This window comes from Astyanax mexicanus, chromosome 1 (assembly GCF_023375975.1).
Source record: "Astyanax mexicanus isolate ESR-SI-001 chromosome 1, AstMex3_surface, whole genome shotgun sequence".
Lineage (NCBI taxonomy): Eukaryota > Metazoa > Chordata > Actinopteri > Characiformes > Acestrorhamphidae > Astyanax > Astyanax mexicanus.
In genome coordinates, this window is record NC_064408.1 from 55,190,773 (window position 1) to 55,207,572 (window position 16,800).

Below are 16,800 nucleotides of genomic sequence, written 5' to 3' on the forward strand. Positions count from 1 at the left end.
ATAATATTTAAGTTAAAATACATATTTTAGTTGTGTTCCTGGGTTTTCACTTATTCTTGTTACCATAACACATTACCCCATCTGAAACATTCTACAATTCACATCTACTCATTTGTTTTTCGGTATATTTGATCTTATTGTAACTATGACTGCGAAGGTCAATCTCAACACTAGCTTATTTGAACATGCAGTCAACCATTTCTTTAAAAAACAAAGACTTTCTTGAGAGAAAATCAGAAGAGGTAGTGGACATGTTTTTTAAATGTCACATGACATTTAAACATCTTCGGCTTAGAAACCTTTTACAAAATTAAATAAAGGTGCCTGAGATTGACCAGTACATATTTTAAATATATGTTATTTGATTAAGAGTTAAAAAAGGAAGAATTACAACAAACAAATGACCCCTGTTTAGTGGAATAGCCCAACTTTCAACACCACTGAATTGACAATTTAAGTGGGTTGAGCCTAGGTTAATCTCAGAAGCATTAATAGCCCATTCCAACCATAAGAGTGCAGTACACTGATGAATAAATATACCCAGAGAGGATAAAATACTGGGTGACAGTTTTTGACATGCCTTTACAGAATTGACCAATCCAAGGCACACAGTAAATAAGACCAACGCGTGCTGTTGAGGGGCGGGGCATCACACCAGCCGGTCTTGACTCGTATAGGTTGCTGCGCGCTGAGCCCATGACGCTGCAGCCAATCAGAAAGCTCAGATGATCTGACGATCCGCGCGAGCTAAAGGGATTGCGCTAACACATGGGGACGGAGGGAATGCTGTTCCGTGTGCTGCCGATATGTTTCAAAGGAGGGATAAAAAGACCTGTGGTGGATAATCTAGCCTACATTTTCAGTAGACAGCAACAGTTTGTACAAGCACGAGAAAATGGATATTCTTAAGTCTTTAGGTCATCCTGAAGAAATAATCAACCTGTTTAAATACAAAATGGGAGGCTGTCGCACTGTCATGCCCAAATTGGATTATGTGAGTAAAGCCTTTTTACAATGATTACTCTGAAGCTTAAGGTATCTGTATCATTTCGTATCACGATGTAAAGAAGGAACGCTGTGTGGAGAACGAGGCATTTATTTATTGTGATGTATTTCAGTTTCCTGACTTTCATGGCGCATCTTCACAGTGTTTCCTGCTTCTCTACGACACATACATAATAATAAATGAGCTGAATACAGTCAGTGATCATTCGTGCTAAACAGAAACACCGCCACCGACGATGGCAGGTCTTACTGTATATTTTACAGTGCAATGCAGAGCCGCCAATTAAGCAGCTCGGATTTGCTTCTTTAATAAGCTTGGTGAAGGATATGTGCTCATGGTGTGGGGTAATATTCTGCGCATGTCTGCCAATAATTCCATGTTAAAAGCACACAATCACACAACTGACCTCGTTTATTCTGACAGATCAGATTTAGCTACACTGGCTTTTTCAGATATGAGGCTTTAGCTCTCTCTATCAATACGTATAGTAAAAGCGAGGCTAGCTAGAACGTATTACATATATTATCGCTCTTAAAAATTCTGTTGCTCTAACTCAGATTTAACTATCATTAACCTACTAACTAGTAGGAGAGAGGGGCCACGCCCCTTACACAGTAATGAAGGCACCCCGCTGTGTAACACGGACCAACCCTTTCTCTGATAACAGCTTCTAGGTTCATTTACAGTTTTCTCCCTGTAAATAAGAGCTAGCAGACACTAGCTGTGGAAGTAACACACAGCCATTGATGATGATACAATCAATACTGCTGTTTTATTAGATACGTACACAACTAAAATACTAAAATAAAATACTTTCGTAAGTGTGGTGATGAGTTTTTTTCTATCTTCTTTTCTATTCTATCTTATCTTTATTTTCTACCATAGTAATTTAATTCTAAAAGTCTGTTCTTTTTTTCTTTTAGACCTTAAGTTTGACAGTTTTTATATTAGTAAACATTTTAATATTGTTGTTGTGACTTTCAATTCATTAGCCACAGTATGAACTCTAGATATTTCATGTTTGGTTTGGTCAGCTTAATTTAATAATATAGATCCATTCTCGCAATTCAAGCCTGCAACACATTCCAAAATAAGTTGGTGATGGGATGAAATATTTAGGTGTCATTCTGTCTCATTCCTTCTGCGCACAAGTATGGGGATGTGGCATTGAAAGTGGTTTCCTTTCTCCAAATGTAATGCTTTTCTTTTTATTTTAACTTATATGGTAACTTATATTTGGTAACAAGTTTTTTTTTTGTCTTATTCGTCCACAAAACATTTTGGCTTGTGGCTTGTATCCTCATGATCATTATCAAACTGCAGACAGACAGCAGCAATGTTCAAGACGACCAGTGGCTTTCTCCCTGCAACCCTGCCATGCTCACCACTGTTCATCAGTGTTATCCTGATGGTGACTCATGATCATTAACATTAGCCAATGTGAGAAAGGCCTTCTGTTGCTTAGAGGTTACCCTGTTTCTTTGTGACCTTGCAGACTACTACAAGCCTCACTCTTGAAGGGATCTTTGTTAGTTGACCACTCTTGGGGAGGGTAACAATGTTCTTGAATTTACTGCCATTTGTACACAATCTGACTGACTGGATTGGTGGAGTCAAACCTCTTTAGAAATGGTTTTGTAGCCGTTTGTAGACTGATGAGCATTTGTTTAGTTTATTTAACTAGGATTTATTGATCTATTTTTAAGACGTGTGAAAATGGGATGATGTTTTATGTCATATTTACAGAAGCAATATCTAACCTGTTTACATTGGACCGGTGTGGCTGCAAGTTCTCATTCTAAACAAACAGCAACCACTTCACTTAAAGGCCTTATTTATTAAAAACATATTTCTTAGAAGTAAATTAAATGTTTTTTAAGAAAACATTACATGCTAATATCCTCCCTCTCAGGATGTAGCTAAGGTAGGTCTTTATCATTCCTGTGGACCCTCCACCACAGCAATACTTACAATTGCTGCTTACACCAACACATGCTGCTTACAGTCCTCACTTAAATCATCTAAATAAATGTTGAATTAATAGTTGCGTTCAGTTTTTAATGTATATTTTACTTTCGATTTAATTTTAAACAGAATGGTGAGACACTCTAGCTTATTTATTTCCTCTATAAACTATCATGTAATAAGTAGAGCCTTTCAGTTTTAGATTAATATTTTAATCCGGATACAGTAATTCTGCTAAGTGTGTTTTAGTGGGTATAAACTCTGGTAACTGAATTATTCCCAGATGGCACACAACCAACCTTCAATGTTGAAATGTGGTTGTAATATGACTAAATTAATGTATGTTGTTGAATCAACATTTAATGTTCAATGGTTGTTCTAACATTGAAATTTTAACGTCGAATCAACATAATGTCCTCAACCTTCTGCCTTTTGAATCAGCATTTTACATTTCATCACCATATAATTTTTAAAAACGGTTGGATGGAGGAATAACACAGTGTTTTACTTTCGTTGTACTCAGCTTTACTACAGAGATGTAAGTTTATTGTTAACACTTTGTTAACCATAGGATTTTCTCATTTTAGTGAGCTATGGTTTATTAAGGTTAAACATATGACATTGAAACAACGTTGATTCGCCATTACATCTACGCTGACCAACGTTGATTCAACGTTGATTCAACGTTGATTCAACGTTTATTCAACGTTGAAATGCCATGGGTTGATATATTTAAGGGCAGTAACCTCAACCTTTGATTACATTATGTCTTAGCGCTGTTATTTATGTTTCTACATTAATGAACACTGTAATGTGAAAAAACAATAACACATTGAATAACTGCAAATTTAATTGCATTACCCACCCAGCTGGCATTTTAACGTTAAATAAACTTTGATCAATGTAGATATTATTGTTGAATCAACTTTGAATCAACTGTTGATTTTGAAAAGTGAATCAACGTTGATATAGCAATGTTGAATCAACGTTGATCAACGTGGATGTTATGGTTGAATCAACATTGAATCAACTGTTGATTTTGAAAAGTGAATCAATGTTGATATAGCAACATTGAATAAACGTTGAATCAACGTTGGTCAATGTAGATGTTATGGTTGAATCAACTGTTGATTTTGAAAAGTGAATCAACGTTGATATAGCAATGTTGTTTCAACGTCATACATTGAACCTTTAATAAACCATAGCTCACTTATATTAGAAAATTCTATGTTTAACAGAGTGATAACAATAAATTTACATCACTGTAGTAAAGCTGAGTATAACGAAAGTTACCCACCACAACCAATCTGATTCAACATCTGATCTTAAAAACACTAAAACCGTAAAGCTATTAGAACATGAACATGATGTTAAATTAAAAAGCAGTTACTGTGCAAATAGAAGTAAAACACTGTTTTATTCCTCCATCCAACCGTTTTTAGAAATTATATGGTGATGAAATGTAAAATGATGAGGACATTATGTTGATTTAACGCTAAAATTTCAACGTTAGCACAGCCAGTGAACATTTTAAGTTGATTCAACAACATACATTACTTTAGTTATATTTTAACCACATTTCAATTATAAAGGTCATTTGTGTGCCAGATGGGCATGTTCAGCAACAGAGGGACACTTTACACTGCAGACTGTGCTCAGTTGACTTATGCCGTCCTTACACCAAATTATTTTAAAGCGATTTCTCTGTCGCAGACAGATTTCCAGAGTCGGGATAAAAGCACAAGAGTGTAATGCTGGTTAGAATTTAAAGTTTTAGTCAGTCTTTTTCTCGCCCTGTGTTCAGATAAAATCAACCGTGTTTAATATTATTGTAAGTCATGAGACTCCATTTACCCAAATAGTGACGTGAACAATGTCAACAGCCAATAGGAGAGCTACGGGAAGAGGCTAGAATATATTTCACAGGTAGCACTTTAAAGTAATTATATTTAAAGTTATTTTATTTTGCATTACTTTGTCTTGTGCAGTTATGTTTGATACAAACAAGTTGCAGTCTTGCAAATACTGATCCCCAGTCTTTGTATAATCTTAGCCTGTAAAGTAAAAAGATGTAATGAGGGTGTCAGACTTCAGTCTATTAAAAGTCTTTCCAGAGTCTTTAAGAAGTCGTGTATTGTATGGACAGCAATATTACGTTTGCTGGAGGAAGAGCAAGGCCAGAGGTCCACAGTGCGGCTCACATCAAACTACTGAGAAAACTCCTGTAAAAATGTTGCCCATGTCATTTCCTCCTCTTGTCTTTTGAGAGAACCCCCTCCAAAATCTCGTACAATCTCGTGTTACAAGCCTGCACACTTTAAATAAGTATTAGTGTAAATAAGAGTGAGCGGGGTCTGTTTACATCTCCTTCTGCTCTTCTGAGTGCATTTGCAATTGTTTTTGAAGTTGAGGGCGGAGCTGTGGGACTAGTTCACTGTGTCGCAGCAGCAGGTCCGTGTGGAGCAGACCTTCACTCTGTGGTTCCTCTCAAGTTACAAATGTTTACATATCAGCGCTGAGCCGAGCTGTCTGACTTCACCCCGTTAGCACCCCTTTCCCGTCTGCCTCCCCCAGTCCGCGATGTCTCCGTAGGGTGGAAGGCTGGGGCGGATTTTGCTGATGGCAGGAGTTTGCTGTAAGAGCTCGGCGCCGTTCTCCGTCTTCAAGCGCACTCTCTCGGTGCGGAGCTCCACCTCCACCCCGCGGCCGCTGTGTCTAACCGTGGGTCGGAGAGGAGCTCAGGAGGGCTGCCTGACCGCCCGACCCCCCCACCTGAAGACCGCCAGCCCTCATCGACACACTGCCTGTCTCTTCTTCTCTTGTCAGGAATCCATGAGCGAGACTCTGAGGACCTGCTACGTTTATCTGAACCAGACCAGCAGGAGCTTCGCCGCTGTGATTCAGGCCCTGGACGGAGAGCTGCGGTAAGAGACGCGCTCCGAACAACATAACAACAACACACAAAACAACAGCACACAAAATAACAGCAACCACAACACACGACACACAGCAACACACAACCACACCAGAAGACACAACAGCACAACAACCCCACCACTATTCACCTTAATCACCTCTACTGAGAGTTAGTTACTGCAGCATTGGGTTAAAACCCGTCAACTTCATACAAGCTGTTTTTAAGAGGAGGTTACCATTCTGTTTACACTTTACTTATTGTGTCCGTAAATAAAAGCCTGGAATCTGTTTTACTTAAAACAAAACTGACAGGAAATGTGCCATGCTCCTGTCGCTCACTTCTAGCAACGTGCAGTATTGCCACCAGTTTGTGAACCTAAAAGCAAAAGCAAAACCACACCTCAGGCGACTCTGTTTGTGGCGTGCTTGCAGAAATGGCTTCTTTCTCATCACTCTCCCATACAGCTTCTCCTTGTGCAAAGTGAGCTGTATTGTTGACCGATGCACAGTGACACCATCTGCAGCAAGATGATGCTGCAGCTCTTTGGAGGTGGTCTGTGGATTGTCCTTGACTGTTCTCACAATTCTTCTTCTCTGCCTTTCTGATATTTTTCTTGGCCTGACACTTCTGGGCTTAACAAGAACTGTCCCTGTGGTCTTCCATTTTCTTACTTTGTTTCTCACGGTGGAAACTGACAAATCTCTGAGACAACTTTTTGTATCCTTCCCCTGAACAACTATGTTGGACAATCTTTGTTTTTAGATCATTGAGCCCATGATGCCACTCTTCAGAGGAGATTCAAATAGGAGAACAACTTGCAATTGGCCACCTTAAATACCTTTTCTCATGATTGGATACACCTGGCTATGAAGTTCAAAGCTCAATGAGGTTACCAAACCAATTTTGTGCTTCAGTAAGTCAGTAAAAAGTAGTTAGGAGTATTCAAATCAATAAAATGATAAGGGTGACCATACTTTTGCACCGGTCAAATTTTGGTTTAATGCACATTGCACATTTTCTGTTAGTACAAAAAACCTCATGTCAATCCTGAAATATTACTGTGTCCATCAGTTATTAGATATATCAAACTGAAAAGGCTGTAGATATAGATTAATAGGGGTGCCCAAACTTTTTCATTACATGCATAAACACTGATATAGTTGTTGCTGTAAAATTTCACATATTTGAAAAGGGCTTATCCATAATATACATAAATATGCACATTGTCATCTAAGGTCACAGCAAGCTTTTCAGGACATTTTAGGCAGTTGTTGGCTAATAATATGTTGTGCTGCACATGTATGTTTTTATCGTTTCCCCTCACCTGCACTTTTAAACATCTGTGAAATATTTTCAAAAATTTTAACTTTTTTCATTTTCCTACTTTTAGCCATGCAGTTTGTATATTCTACCTAGTCCTTCGGGCACTGGACACAGTTGAGGATGACATGACGATTCCTTTGGAGAAGAAGGTTCCACTGCTGCACGAGTTCCACACTTTCCTCTACCAGCCAGAATGGTGCTTCACAGAAAGTAAAGAGAAAGACCGTCAAGTCCTAGAGGACTTTCCCTCGGTAATTCACAAACCTCAATGCAGTCAACTAAACACAGCATCTGTAATGCATCTTCCAAGACATGCCTATAGATTTGAAGAGATGACAGGTTCAGTCTGCATGTCAGATCACATATTGACCCTTTAGTGCTTCTAAATATAAAACTATCATGTAATATATTTATCAAGCACCTTCTTTAAACCATCTGAATCCTTTTATTAGTTTAAATTTGTCTTAGTTGGGTATGGAAGTGTCTGTCAGTATTAAATGTCTAAAATTTTATGTGCAGATTTCAGTGGAGTTTAGGAACCTCGGCCAGGAGTATCGCGAAGTGATTTCTGACATTTGCCACAGGATGGGGTTTGGCATGGCAGAATTTCTTGAGAAGAAAGTCAGCTCAATGAAAGAGTGGGATAAGGTAAAGTTTATTTTATTTACAGTATATATTCCTTTTGTATTTATTTGTACTGTACATATCTACATGTCGAAGTGTACATTAAACTTTTTACTACAATAATGTAAAGATATCTCCTCTATAAAGAATGTAATAAAGAATCAAAATTTGCAGTGTGTTTTAGAATGTCTTCTCACAAATAGCTAAACATAATTTTATCATGTACTGTGAGTGCTTCATATAGTCATATTTTACACTCCCACAAGTTTCACTTGACTTAATTTGTATATCTGTGAAACTGCTTTTTTTTTGGTGTTTGGACACAACAGTGCAGTATGTGTGTGTGTGTTTATATATATATATATATAGGTATATATATATATATATATATAGATATATATAAATGTAAGTATATATATATATATATATATATATATATATATATATATATATATATATATATATATATATATATATATATATAATACATATTTAGACATTGTGCCTTGATAATCACACACTTACCACTAAGTGTATTAGATTGTTAAGTAACATGACCGCATGAGACAAAAGTAAAGAGTGAATTAAGAGTTGATGAATGTGATCTATTCTCTTCTGCAGTACTGTCACTACGTGGCTGGTCTGGTGGGTGTGGGTCTATCTCGGCTTTTCTCTGCATCTCAACTGGAGGATCCTGAAGTAGGACGAGACACTGAATTGGCCAACTCCATGGGCTTGTTCTTACAAAAGACAAATATTATCAGGGACTACCTGGAAGACCAGCAGGAAGGCCGAGCTTTTTGGCCAGAAGAGGTCAGATAGATCGCCCTACTACAATGCAGTGCAATTGACTTATGAACTAGAATATTTCTTTCTTTACAAAAAAGAACATGAGACACTAACAGGCTTTTATTATAGATAAAAGTATAGATAGCTCTGATTGGCATACACTGGTGAGTTTTTGATGACAAATACATTATTTTTTGTGGGTACTGCTACCAAAAAATCTTTGGGGAATAAAACCATGAAACTAGTAGTGGCACTGTTTTGTACAATTATGTCACCATAAATAATTGTACATATCATGCTACATTTGTACTACTCCAACAGAGGGCATACTCTGGTTCTGTTTGCAAAAAGCTTGACAATTTGGGCACAAAACAAATAACTACAGTTAAAAGAAACAGTATGTGAACCCTTTGGGATTACTTGGATTTCTGCATAAATTGGTCATTTAATGTGTTCTGATCTTCATCTAAGTCACAACAATAGACAAACACAGTCTGCTTAAACTAATACCACACAAAAAATATGTTTGCGTGGTTTTATGGAACACAACATGTTAACTTTCCCAGGGGGGGGTGTTGAAAATATGTGAACCTTTAGATTTAATAACTGGTTGGCCCCTTCTTTTTTCAGAAATAACCTCAACCAAACGTTTACTTTAGTTGCAGATCAGACAGTCAGGAGGAATTTTGGATTATTCCTCTTCACTAAACTGTTTTAGTTCAGCAATATTCTTGGGATATCTGGCGTGAATCTCTCTCTTGAGGTCATGCCACAGCATCTCTATTGGGTTGAGTTCAGGACTCTCCAGAAGGAGTATTTTCTTCTGTTGAAGCCATTTGGTTGTTGATTTACTTCTATGTTTTGGGTCGTTGTCCTGTTTCCTCATCCATCCTCTGTTGAGCTTCAGTTGGCGGACAGATGGTCTGTTGACGGCAATCCGTCCAGGCCCTGAGGCAACAAAGCAGCCCCAAACCATGATGCCCCCTCCACCATATTTCACAGTTGGGATGGGGTTTTAGTGATGTGCCTTTTTTCTCCACACATAGCGTTGTGTGTTCCTTCCAAACAACTACATTTTGGGTGCCAGCTTTGTTTAGTTTTGGCCACAATCAGTGTTGAGGAGTGAAATAAGGTTGTTGCTAAGCAATGTGCATTGCTTCTGGGGTAAAATTGTTTATAATGTTACATTTCTGGTAGATGTTTGTTGCTTTTTTTATTGCAATTTTTTTTACATCATGCAAAGGATGCAATGAAGGCAGTTTTGTGTCCCATTTAATCATGCTTGTACTTGACAGAAAGATTCATGTAATGTTGAATTATCATGTTATGTTAAAGTTTGTGTGTTTGTTCTCAGATGTAGCAGATGAGTATTGCTGTACATGTCAGTAATAATCTCGGTGTGCATTTTTACAACAGGCATGGAGTCAGTTCGCTTCTCGATTGGAGGACTTTGCACAACCGCAAAACTTGACTTCAGCCCTGGCCTGCCTCAACCTGCTAGTAACTGATGCTTTGCGACATGTCCCCGATGTAATCTCCTACCTGTCCCGTCTCCGCAATCAGAGCGTCTTCAACTTTTGTGCGATCCCACAGGTCAGTATGCCATCAGCAGATATTGCTTATTTTAACATTCCTTAATTTAGGCAAATGCTCCTTAACTGTACATGCTGAAGAATAGAGATTACATTTTAGCAGTGAGACATTGAATATATTTTATGGTTGGAAAGCATGAAGTCAATAAATGTAGGCAGAGCAGTTTTATTATATAGTCATATGTCATTGTGCATGTATACACATTCATTACACGCAGATTGATTGATCGATTTTAAATGTTTATTTATTATTTGTGATCTCACTTGCTTTAAGTTATATTAATTTAGCATAAAAAGAAATAAACGTTTGGAATAGATCACTCTGTAATTAAATCATATAGTAAGTTTCACTCTTTAAATTTAATTACGGAAATAAATAAAAATAAATACATTTTTTTAATTGTATTTTTCAGTTTGTTGAAATGCAGTAACATGTTTCAGTGTCACTTGCCCAAAAAATAAATCCATTGAATCATGCTGGAATGCTAAAAAAAGTGTGTGAAGTATGCTGTGTATCTTTCTTACCAGGTGATGGCGATAGCGACTCTCTCTGCATGTTACAACAACCCACAGGTGTTCCAGGGCATTGTGAAAATCAGGAAGGGGCAGGCGGTCACTTTGATGATGGAAGCTACTAACATGCAAACTGTTCAGAACATCATTGCACAGTACACTCAAGAGGTAGGCCTTTCTTTAAGTTTAAATCACTCCATCTCTTAAAGCCATTTTGTGGTTTTAAATGAAAAAAAAAAATATTATATGTTTTTGTAATATATAATCATTTACGGTGCTGTAAAAAATATTTGATTTATTTTGTTTTTGTTTTTGTGTGAGACTTACATTTTTCAGATTACTGAACAAAATTTTAGATTAGGCAAAGAAAACCTGGATAAATATAAAAAACACTTTTTAAATAATTATTTAATTTATAAAGGGAAAAAAGCCATTCAAACCAACCTGGCCCTAATGTAAAAAAACACAAAGGCCCATTCTGCATACATATTTTGTGGCATGATCTTAAACATGATGTTTTTAAATGGTCAAAAATCCTCGATTTCAGTTGCCACAAAGGGTGGCACAACCAAGTTATTAGGTTTAGGGGCAAATACTTTTTACATAGGACCATGTTAGTCTGAATATGTTTTTTTCCCTTAAAAAATGAAATCAGCATTTAAAAACTGTGTATTTATACCTGTTATCTTTGTCTTATATTGAAATGTGTTTGTTAATCTGTAAATCTATTAGGAGGGCATACTTTTTTACAGCACTGTATACTCTTCGCATTGATTCCATTGATCCTTCTTAATTATCATTATCAAGGTCTTTGTTGACAAAGCAAAGCTGGTGGTAAAGTACTGCTAGTTGTTAGGGTGTTTTCATACAGGTTTGTTTCTCTGGTCCAAATCAGTTAATGTAAATATAAAATATATTTTGTAGTTCGGTTGGATCAAGGCTGGGTCACGTTCCACCACAAACGAACGGCTCCGGAGACCTGTGAGAGAAGGTGGTCTCAGCCCGGTTCTGTTAGGCTGCACTCGAGTGAGATTACTGTTTTCACACCTGCCGAAGCAAACTGCACCATCAGTGCAAACAAAGTGAAGTCCATTTTAACAGGACTAAATTGTGTTGGGGTGTAATTGCCCTTACATTCTTTCTCAGCACTTACTGAATAATACGTTTTTGTTTTCAAATCTAGTCTTATTTCAGTATAATTCTTGTGCAAATGTTTAATGTCAATTTCTTTTAAACATATCCATATTTTCACCAAAGAGCAAAACATTACAGGGGCCAGGATAACTTGCTATTATTGATAGACCATTGAATTATGAAGCAAATTACTCATATACTTAAGGCTGGGTGGTAAATCATATATTTTCCATTTGAATATATCATGATTCTAAACAGAGTAGGAATGGAAGTGAGGCTATGTTATTTTTATTAATATGTGAAGTTTTTAAATAGTGCTAATGTACTCTACTGAGTGATTGTGTCTGCTGAGAGATCTATCTCTCTCACTCTCTCTCTCTCTCTGCAAAGATAAGTTAGTCTGTAAAAAGAACAGCGAGAATCGGCCTTTTCCTAATTAATTCCATCCAACAGCTCTATCAGCACAACAGGCCACTTCTCTGTTTTTATATGGTAAAAATAACCTGATCTGAGACTCCAAAACCAGGATCCTTTCCAAGGAGGTCTTGTTAATATAATTGAGATTTTATTTCAATTTTATTAATTTTATTTATTTATTTGGAATATTTAAACATTTTTATATTCCAATTTCAGTTTTATATAAAATATTTATAGGAAAATAATTATTTGATCCTGTTCTGATTTTGTAAGTTGGACTGCCTTTAGCTTTGATTACAGAATCCATTTGATGTGGCATTGATTTCACAAGATACTGCAATGTTCCAACATTTATTTCTCTCCAGAGTTGCATTAATTTCCCCAAGAAAATTAATGCAACTCTTTGGACAGTGATCCAAAACTCAGATCATCAATAGGATTCAGCACATGTCAGCACATACTGTTGCTGAACCCAGACCTGACCAAGGACCCCACATCATAGTACTGCCAACACAGGCTGGTACAGTAGACACTAGGCATGATTCTCCATCACTCTGGAACAGAATCAATCTGGACTCATCAGAGATGAGAACTTAGTATACTTAAATAAAAACTATAACAGAATATATTTGTATGTCGTAATTTTATTATATGCTTTTCTTTAATAAATACAAACAAAAATGTCAAAGAATGACGAATAGGGAACTTATCTCTAATAAATTATATTATTGTTAATTTATCAGAAGGTAGCCGCTACACAAAGCGTCCTTATGATCGGTACAACAGAGGTAAGGATCATATTTTCTTGCCTCAGAAATTTGATTTTGAGAATCTGCCGATACTAAGTCCCAATCTGACAAAAAATAAAAGTACATCCAAGTTGTCCTTTTATTTTTATTATTATATATATTTTTTATTATTATTGAAACAATGGTATAAAAACATAGCATTTTTAACTAGCATTTCTAGTTAAATAGCATCTCTTCTGAAAAAATAAATAATAATAATTGTCTATAAAATCAAGTATCAGGCAGAAATATGTCGTCGCAATTCTCGAAGTACACTGAGAAACTTAATATTATTTTTACAAAAGCTATTTTCGACCCTTCAGAAACAGAAACTTGAAGTTAATTAAAAATTGAAACTGAGGATTACACTGCCGCCCTGCTGAGAATTGTGCGGGGTGTTTATTGTTTCTGAGGTGGTAAATCACACTGCTAGAAGCCTCGTTGCTACACACTGAATATGCACCATAGAGCCTTAATGATGTGACTAGCACTGGCCCACTGTGTATTTCTATATTTCTCTCCGCTATCTAAAAACATGTAGTGTTTACAGTATGTTCGTATGAAGAACAAGACGGTACATTTTTGATAAATGCAGATCTTTTTCACCCAATTCTGATTCTAAATTTAGCTGTACTACAATGAAAAAAACTGAAAATGTGCAATAAAACCAGTAAAAACACTGCAAACCTTAGAGGTAGAAAGGTGAGCTAATGGTACTGTAAGACAGCAATTTTAGTTGTAATTTTAAGTACCATTTTGTGTTACGGCATCATTTATATTGGGGGTTGTTTATTTTGACACTGCTGGGATTTGAGTTGTGTGAGTGGTGCTCCGTGTGTTCTGTGGATTTCTCCTGCTTGCAAGGTGGATTAAAAAGTTCTCTAGTGCTGAATGCTTATGCATTAGCTAGTTTTGATATGCCTCTGGTTTAATTTTAGCATAGTTTAAAGGGTGAACTGTGCCATCCATGATTATTAGTTAAGGTGTTTCGGTTATAATGGCCACAAATGCCTTTAGAACTCGAGCTGCAAAACACAATTCATACAACCTTTACTTCTTTTTACACACTAGTAATTTAAGAGGTAATACCTGTTAGCCATGTTAATTCACTTTACGTGTAGATTAGTGTTCTATCCAGCAGGAATGAGTAATTGATTAGTAAACACCCAGAGAAGCACCACTACCGATCTGTTTTCTGTTTATACAGTGATTGCTTGGGTTTTAAAGGTTTTAACAGCTAGAGGGTTTTGTTGTGCTGAATATTTAGTACAGAAGATTGAATAAGCTGTGTAGCTGCATATGAACTGAGATTGCTGTCTCTGTAAAGGTACACGCCCAGCTAACCAGCAACTTTACACACCAGCTAAACACTGCTGTAACGGGACTGATTTTAAAACATTTCTATTCTAACATTTCATGTTAGAATATATTTTAAATGTAACAAAAACTTAGACTATTTAATTAATAAACATTAGCAATTAATAATCTCAAAATAATATCACAAATCTAAATGAGTAAAATCGTAAAAATACGTACTTTTTATTCAACTAAATTAATGAGAGGTTTTAGCTACAGAGTTTCCTTTACATTGTGCATGTGGATTTCACCAAACATATAAGTGATTCACGACTTCTTTCCTTGAAGATGATATTTTTCCACTGTCCTTCTGTAAATAATGCAGTGGATTGATCTTAACCTGATTTTAGTAGTTTCAGCTATCTCCTTAGATGCTTTCTCTGCTTGATGCATGATGATAATTTGACCCTTCTGAAACAGATGAACATCTTTTCTATGACCGCAGAATGTGTCGTTCCACATGCTTGTAAGAAGCTACTCACTGCGTCAGTTAGGGTTAAATAACTTGTTGTTTTTTCCTAATTTAATTCTGAAGTTCAGACTATCAAGGAGAATACAAATATATCTTTAAAAAAGGTCTTATTGATCTAAAGAATTTCCAGACAACAGTGTTACATGATTTAGATTATCAAAATATCTGTGTTAAAAGTTCTACTAAAATTGTTTCCTACCTCTTCTTATCACAGAACAGCTGCAGATTAGCAGGTTGTATAGAATAGTGAATACGGACAGGGGACTCTTCAATATACCGTCCAATAAGCAATAAAGGCAATAAATAAAGAACAATATAAAAAAACAAACAGAAAAATCAATACATTGCAGTGCGTTATGTCTAATTGGTTGTTTTGTAAAAATATTTTCCCCCTCAGATTCTACAGAAAGTCTCTCTGTCTGATCCGTCGCGGGATAAGACATTGTGCATACTGGGGGTAATCCAGGAAAAGACACTTGCTAGAACAGCACTGTCCTCCCGATCTCACCACCTCTCTCCTTTCTACCTTTCTGCTGCCATGCTCCTCGCTGCTCTCAGCTGGCAGTATCTCAATGCCGCACAGTCTACAGGCAGCACGGACATGCAGGGCAGCTAAATTTTCCTGGGTTTTTTTTCCAGCTGTCTGGGGAATTGCTGCTGTTGTTTCACTTTAATCTCCACATGCCATTTATATTTTACAGAAATGTCTGCAGTGCGCCCACTGGATTTATTTGGCTTCTGGTTTAGTTTCTGTGAATTTTTCCCTTTTACTACTTGATGTTTTGCCTGTTAATATGACACATTAATATAATTTCAGAAATAATGTTGCTATTTGAAATGTTAAAGCACAGTACTTGTGGGCCTGTTATATGAGCAGTGGACAGCATTCATAAGAACTTTGTGCATTCATTGCTTTTAGCACTTAGGATGTATTTTTTGAGTCGCAAGAGACTGCATGATGTTTTATTTAGTTTGTGTTGTTTTCAGTGTAAATGACATAGAGAATACCACACTGGTTTTCAGCAAAAAACATGTTTGTTTGTTTTTTTTCTTTCTTGTACTATATTCTCTGGGACAAGTTGGATATGTATTTACTGGAAGCAAAGCACATGCACCCATGTCAGATACTATATGTCTGAGGACATATATATATGACATACTATATGTCTCGCTGCTTAGCTTTGTGCTGGAAGTTTGTACACAACCAAAGGTAAAGTGATAACATTGCCATGTAATGTGGGACTTGTTGCTACATTGATTTGTACATAATTAAAGGAGAATAAAAGTCTAAAATATATGATAAATAAGATGATTGATTTGTTATTGTATGTCTTCTGACTTTGTGGTAACTGTGGTTATTGACACTGTTCAGCTACCGTGTAAACACAGCAATCTGCAGTTTATAACACTTGAGGTAACATCTAAAGTTCAAAGGCCTTGAAGCAGTAATGAGAAAAGTTACACTGTGTTTTTGCTTTTTCATTTGAAAATCTCAGCTTCTCTTCCTCAGCTTTTAGTTCTGTCAATGTGGCGTTAATATGTCTAGGTGAAATCCACAATAGCAAAAGTTTAAAACTTTAAAATTGGTACTGATGGCCCTACATATGGCTTCACATTAGTTCATGCTGACATAGTGTCATATGCCATTTTTTCAATCCAATATGTGTTTAATGCATATGGATAGGCTGGTTGTTTAGCATGAAAAATACTTTATTTATATCTCTGTCTATTCATGTACACCTGTATACCATGACATGCAAAAGTTGAGCGTCCCTGCTCAAAACATGATACTGTGAACAGAACAGTTAGAGTAACTGATTTCCTTAAGGTTAAAGGTGGTATATTTACTATTTCATTTCTGTTTTTTACAGTATCAAAATAAAAAGGAAATGGGTCTGATGCAT

The 16,800-nt window shown here is 36.4% G+C and overlaps 1 protein-coding gene across 2 annotated transcripts; it reads left to right on the forward strand.

Annotated features, from left to right (window-relative positions):
• The first annotated feature begins 746 nt into the window (after window positions 1–746).
• fdft1 (farnesyl-diphosphate farnesyltransferase 1) lies at window positions 747–16,203 on the forward strand. Of its 2 annotated transcripts, XM_022667937.2 has the most exons (8): window positions 747–994; window positions 5,798–5,895; window positions 7,279–7,462; window positions 7,731–7,859; window positions 8,457–8,648; window positions 10,041–10,217; window positions 10,745–10,897; window positions 15,294–16,203. In XM_022667937.2, the coding sequence occupies exons 1-8, from the start codon at window positions 896–898 to the stop codon at window positions 15,510–15,512; spliced, it is 1,251 nt and encodes a 416-aa protein (XP_022523658.1). In that variant the 5' UTR covers window positions 747–895; the 3' UTR covers window positions 15,513–16,203. The 2 variants fall into 2 exon arrangements, with proteins under 2 accessions (XP_022523658.1, XP_022523657.1); XM_022667936.2 differs by lacking the exon at window positions 747–994 and having other exon boundaries at window positions 4,917–5,895.
• The last annotated feature ends 597 nt before the right edge of the window (window positions 16,204–16,800 follow it).

Coding starts and splice junctions, on each gene's coding strand:
- fdft1 (XM_022667936.2), top strand. CDS start 5,591: ATGGCAGGAGTTTGCTGTAAGAGCTCGGCGCCGTTCTCCGTCTTCAAG. Junction 10,218..10,744: donor ACTTTTGTGCGATCCCACAG/GTCAGTATGCCA, acceptor CTTTCTTACCAG/GTGATGGCGATAGCGACTCT. Junction 10,898..15,293: donor TTGCACAGTACACTCAAGAG/GTAGGCCTTTCT, acceptor TTTCCCCCTCAG/ATTCTACAGAAAGTCTCTCT.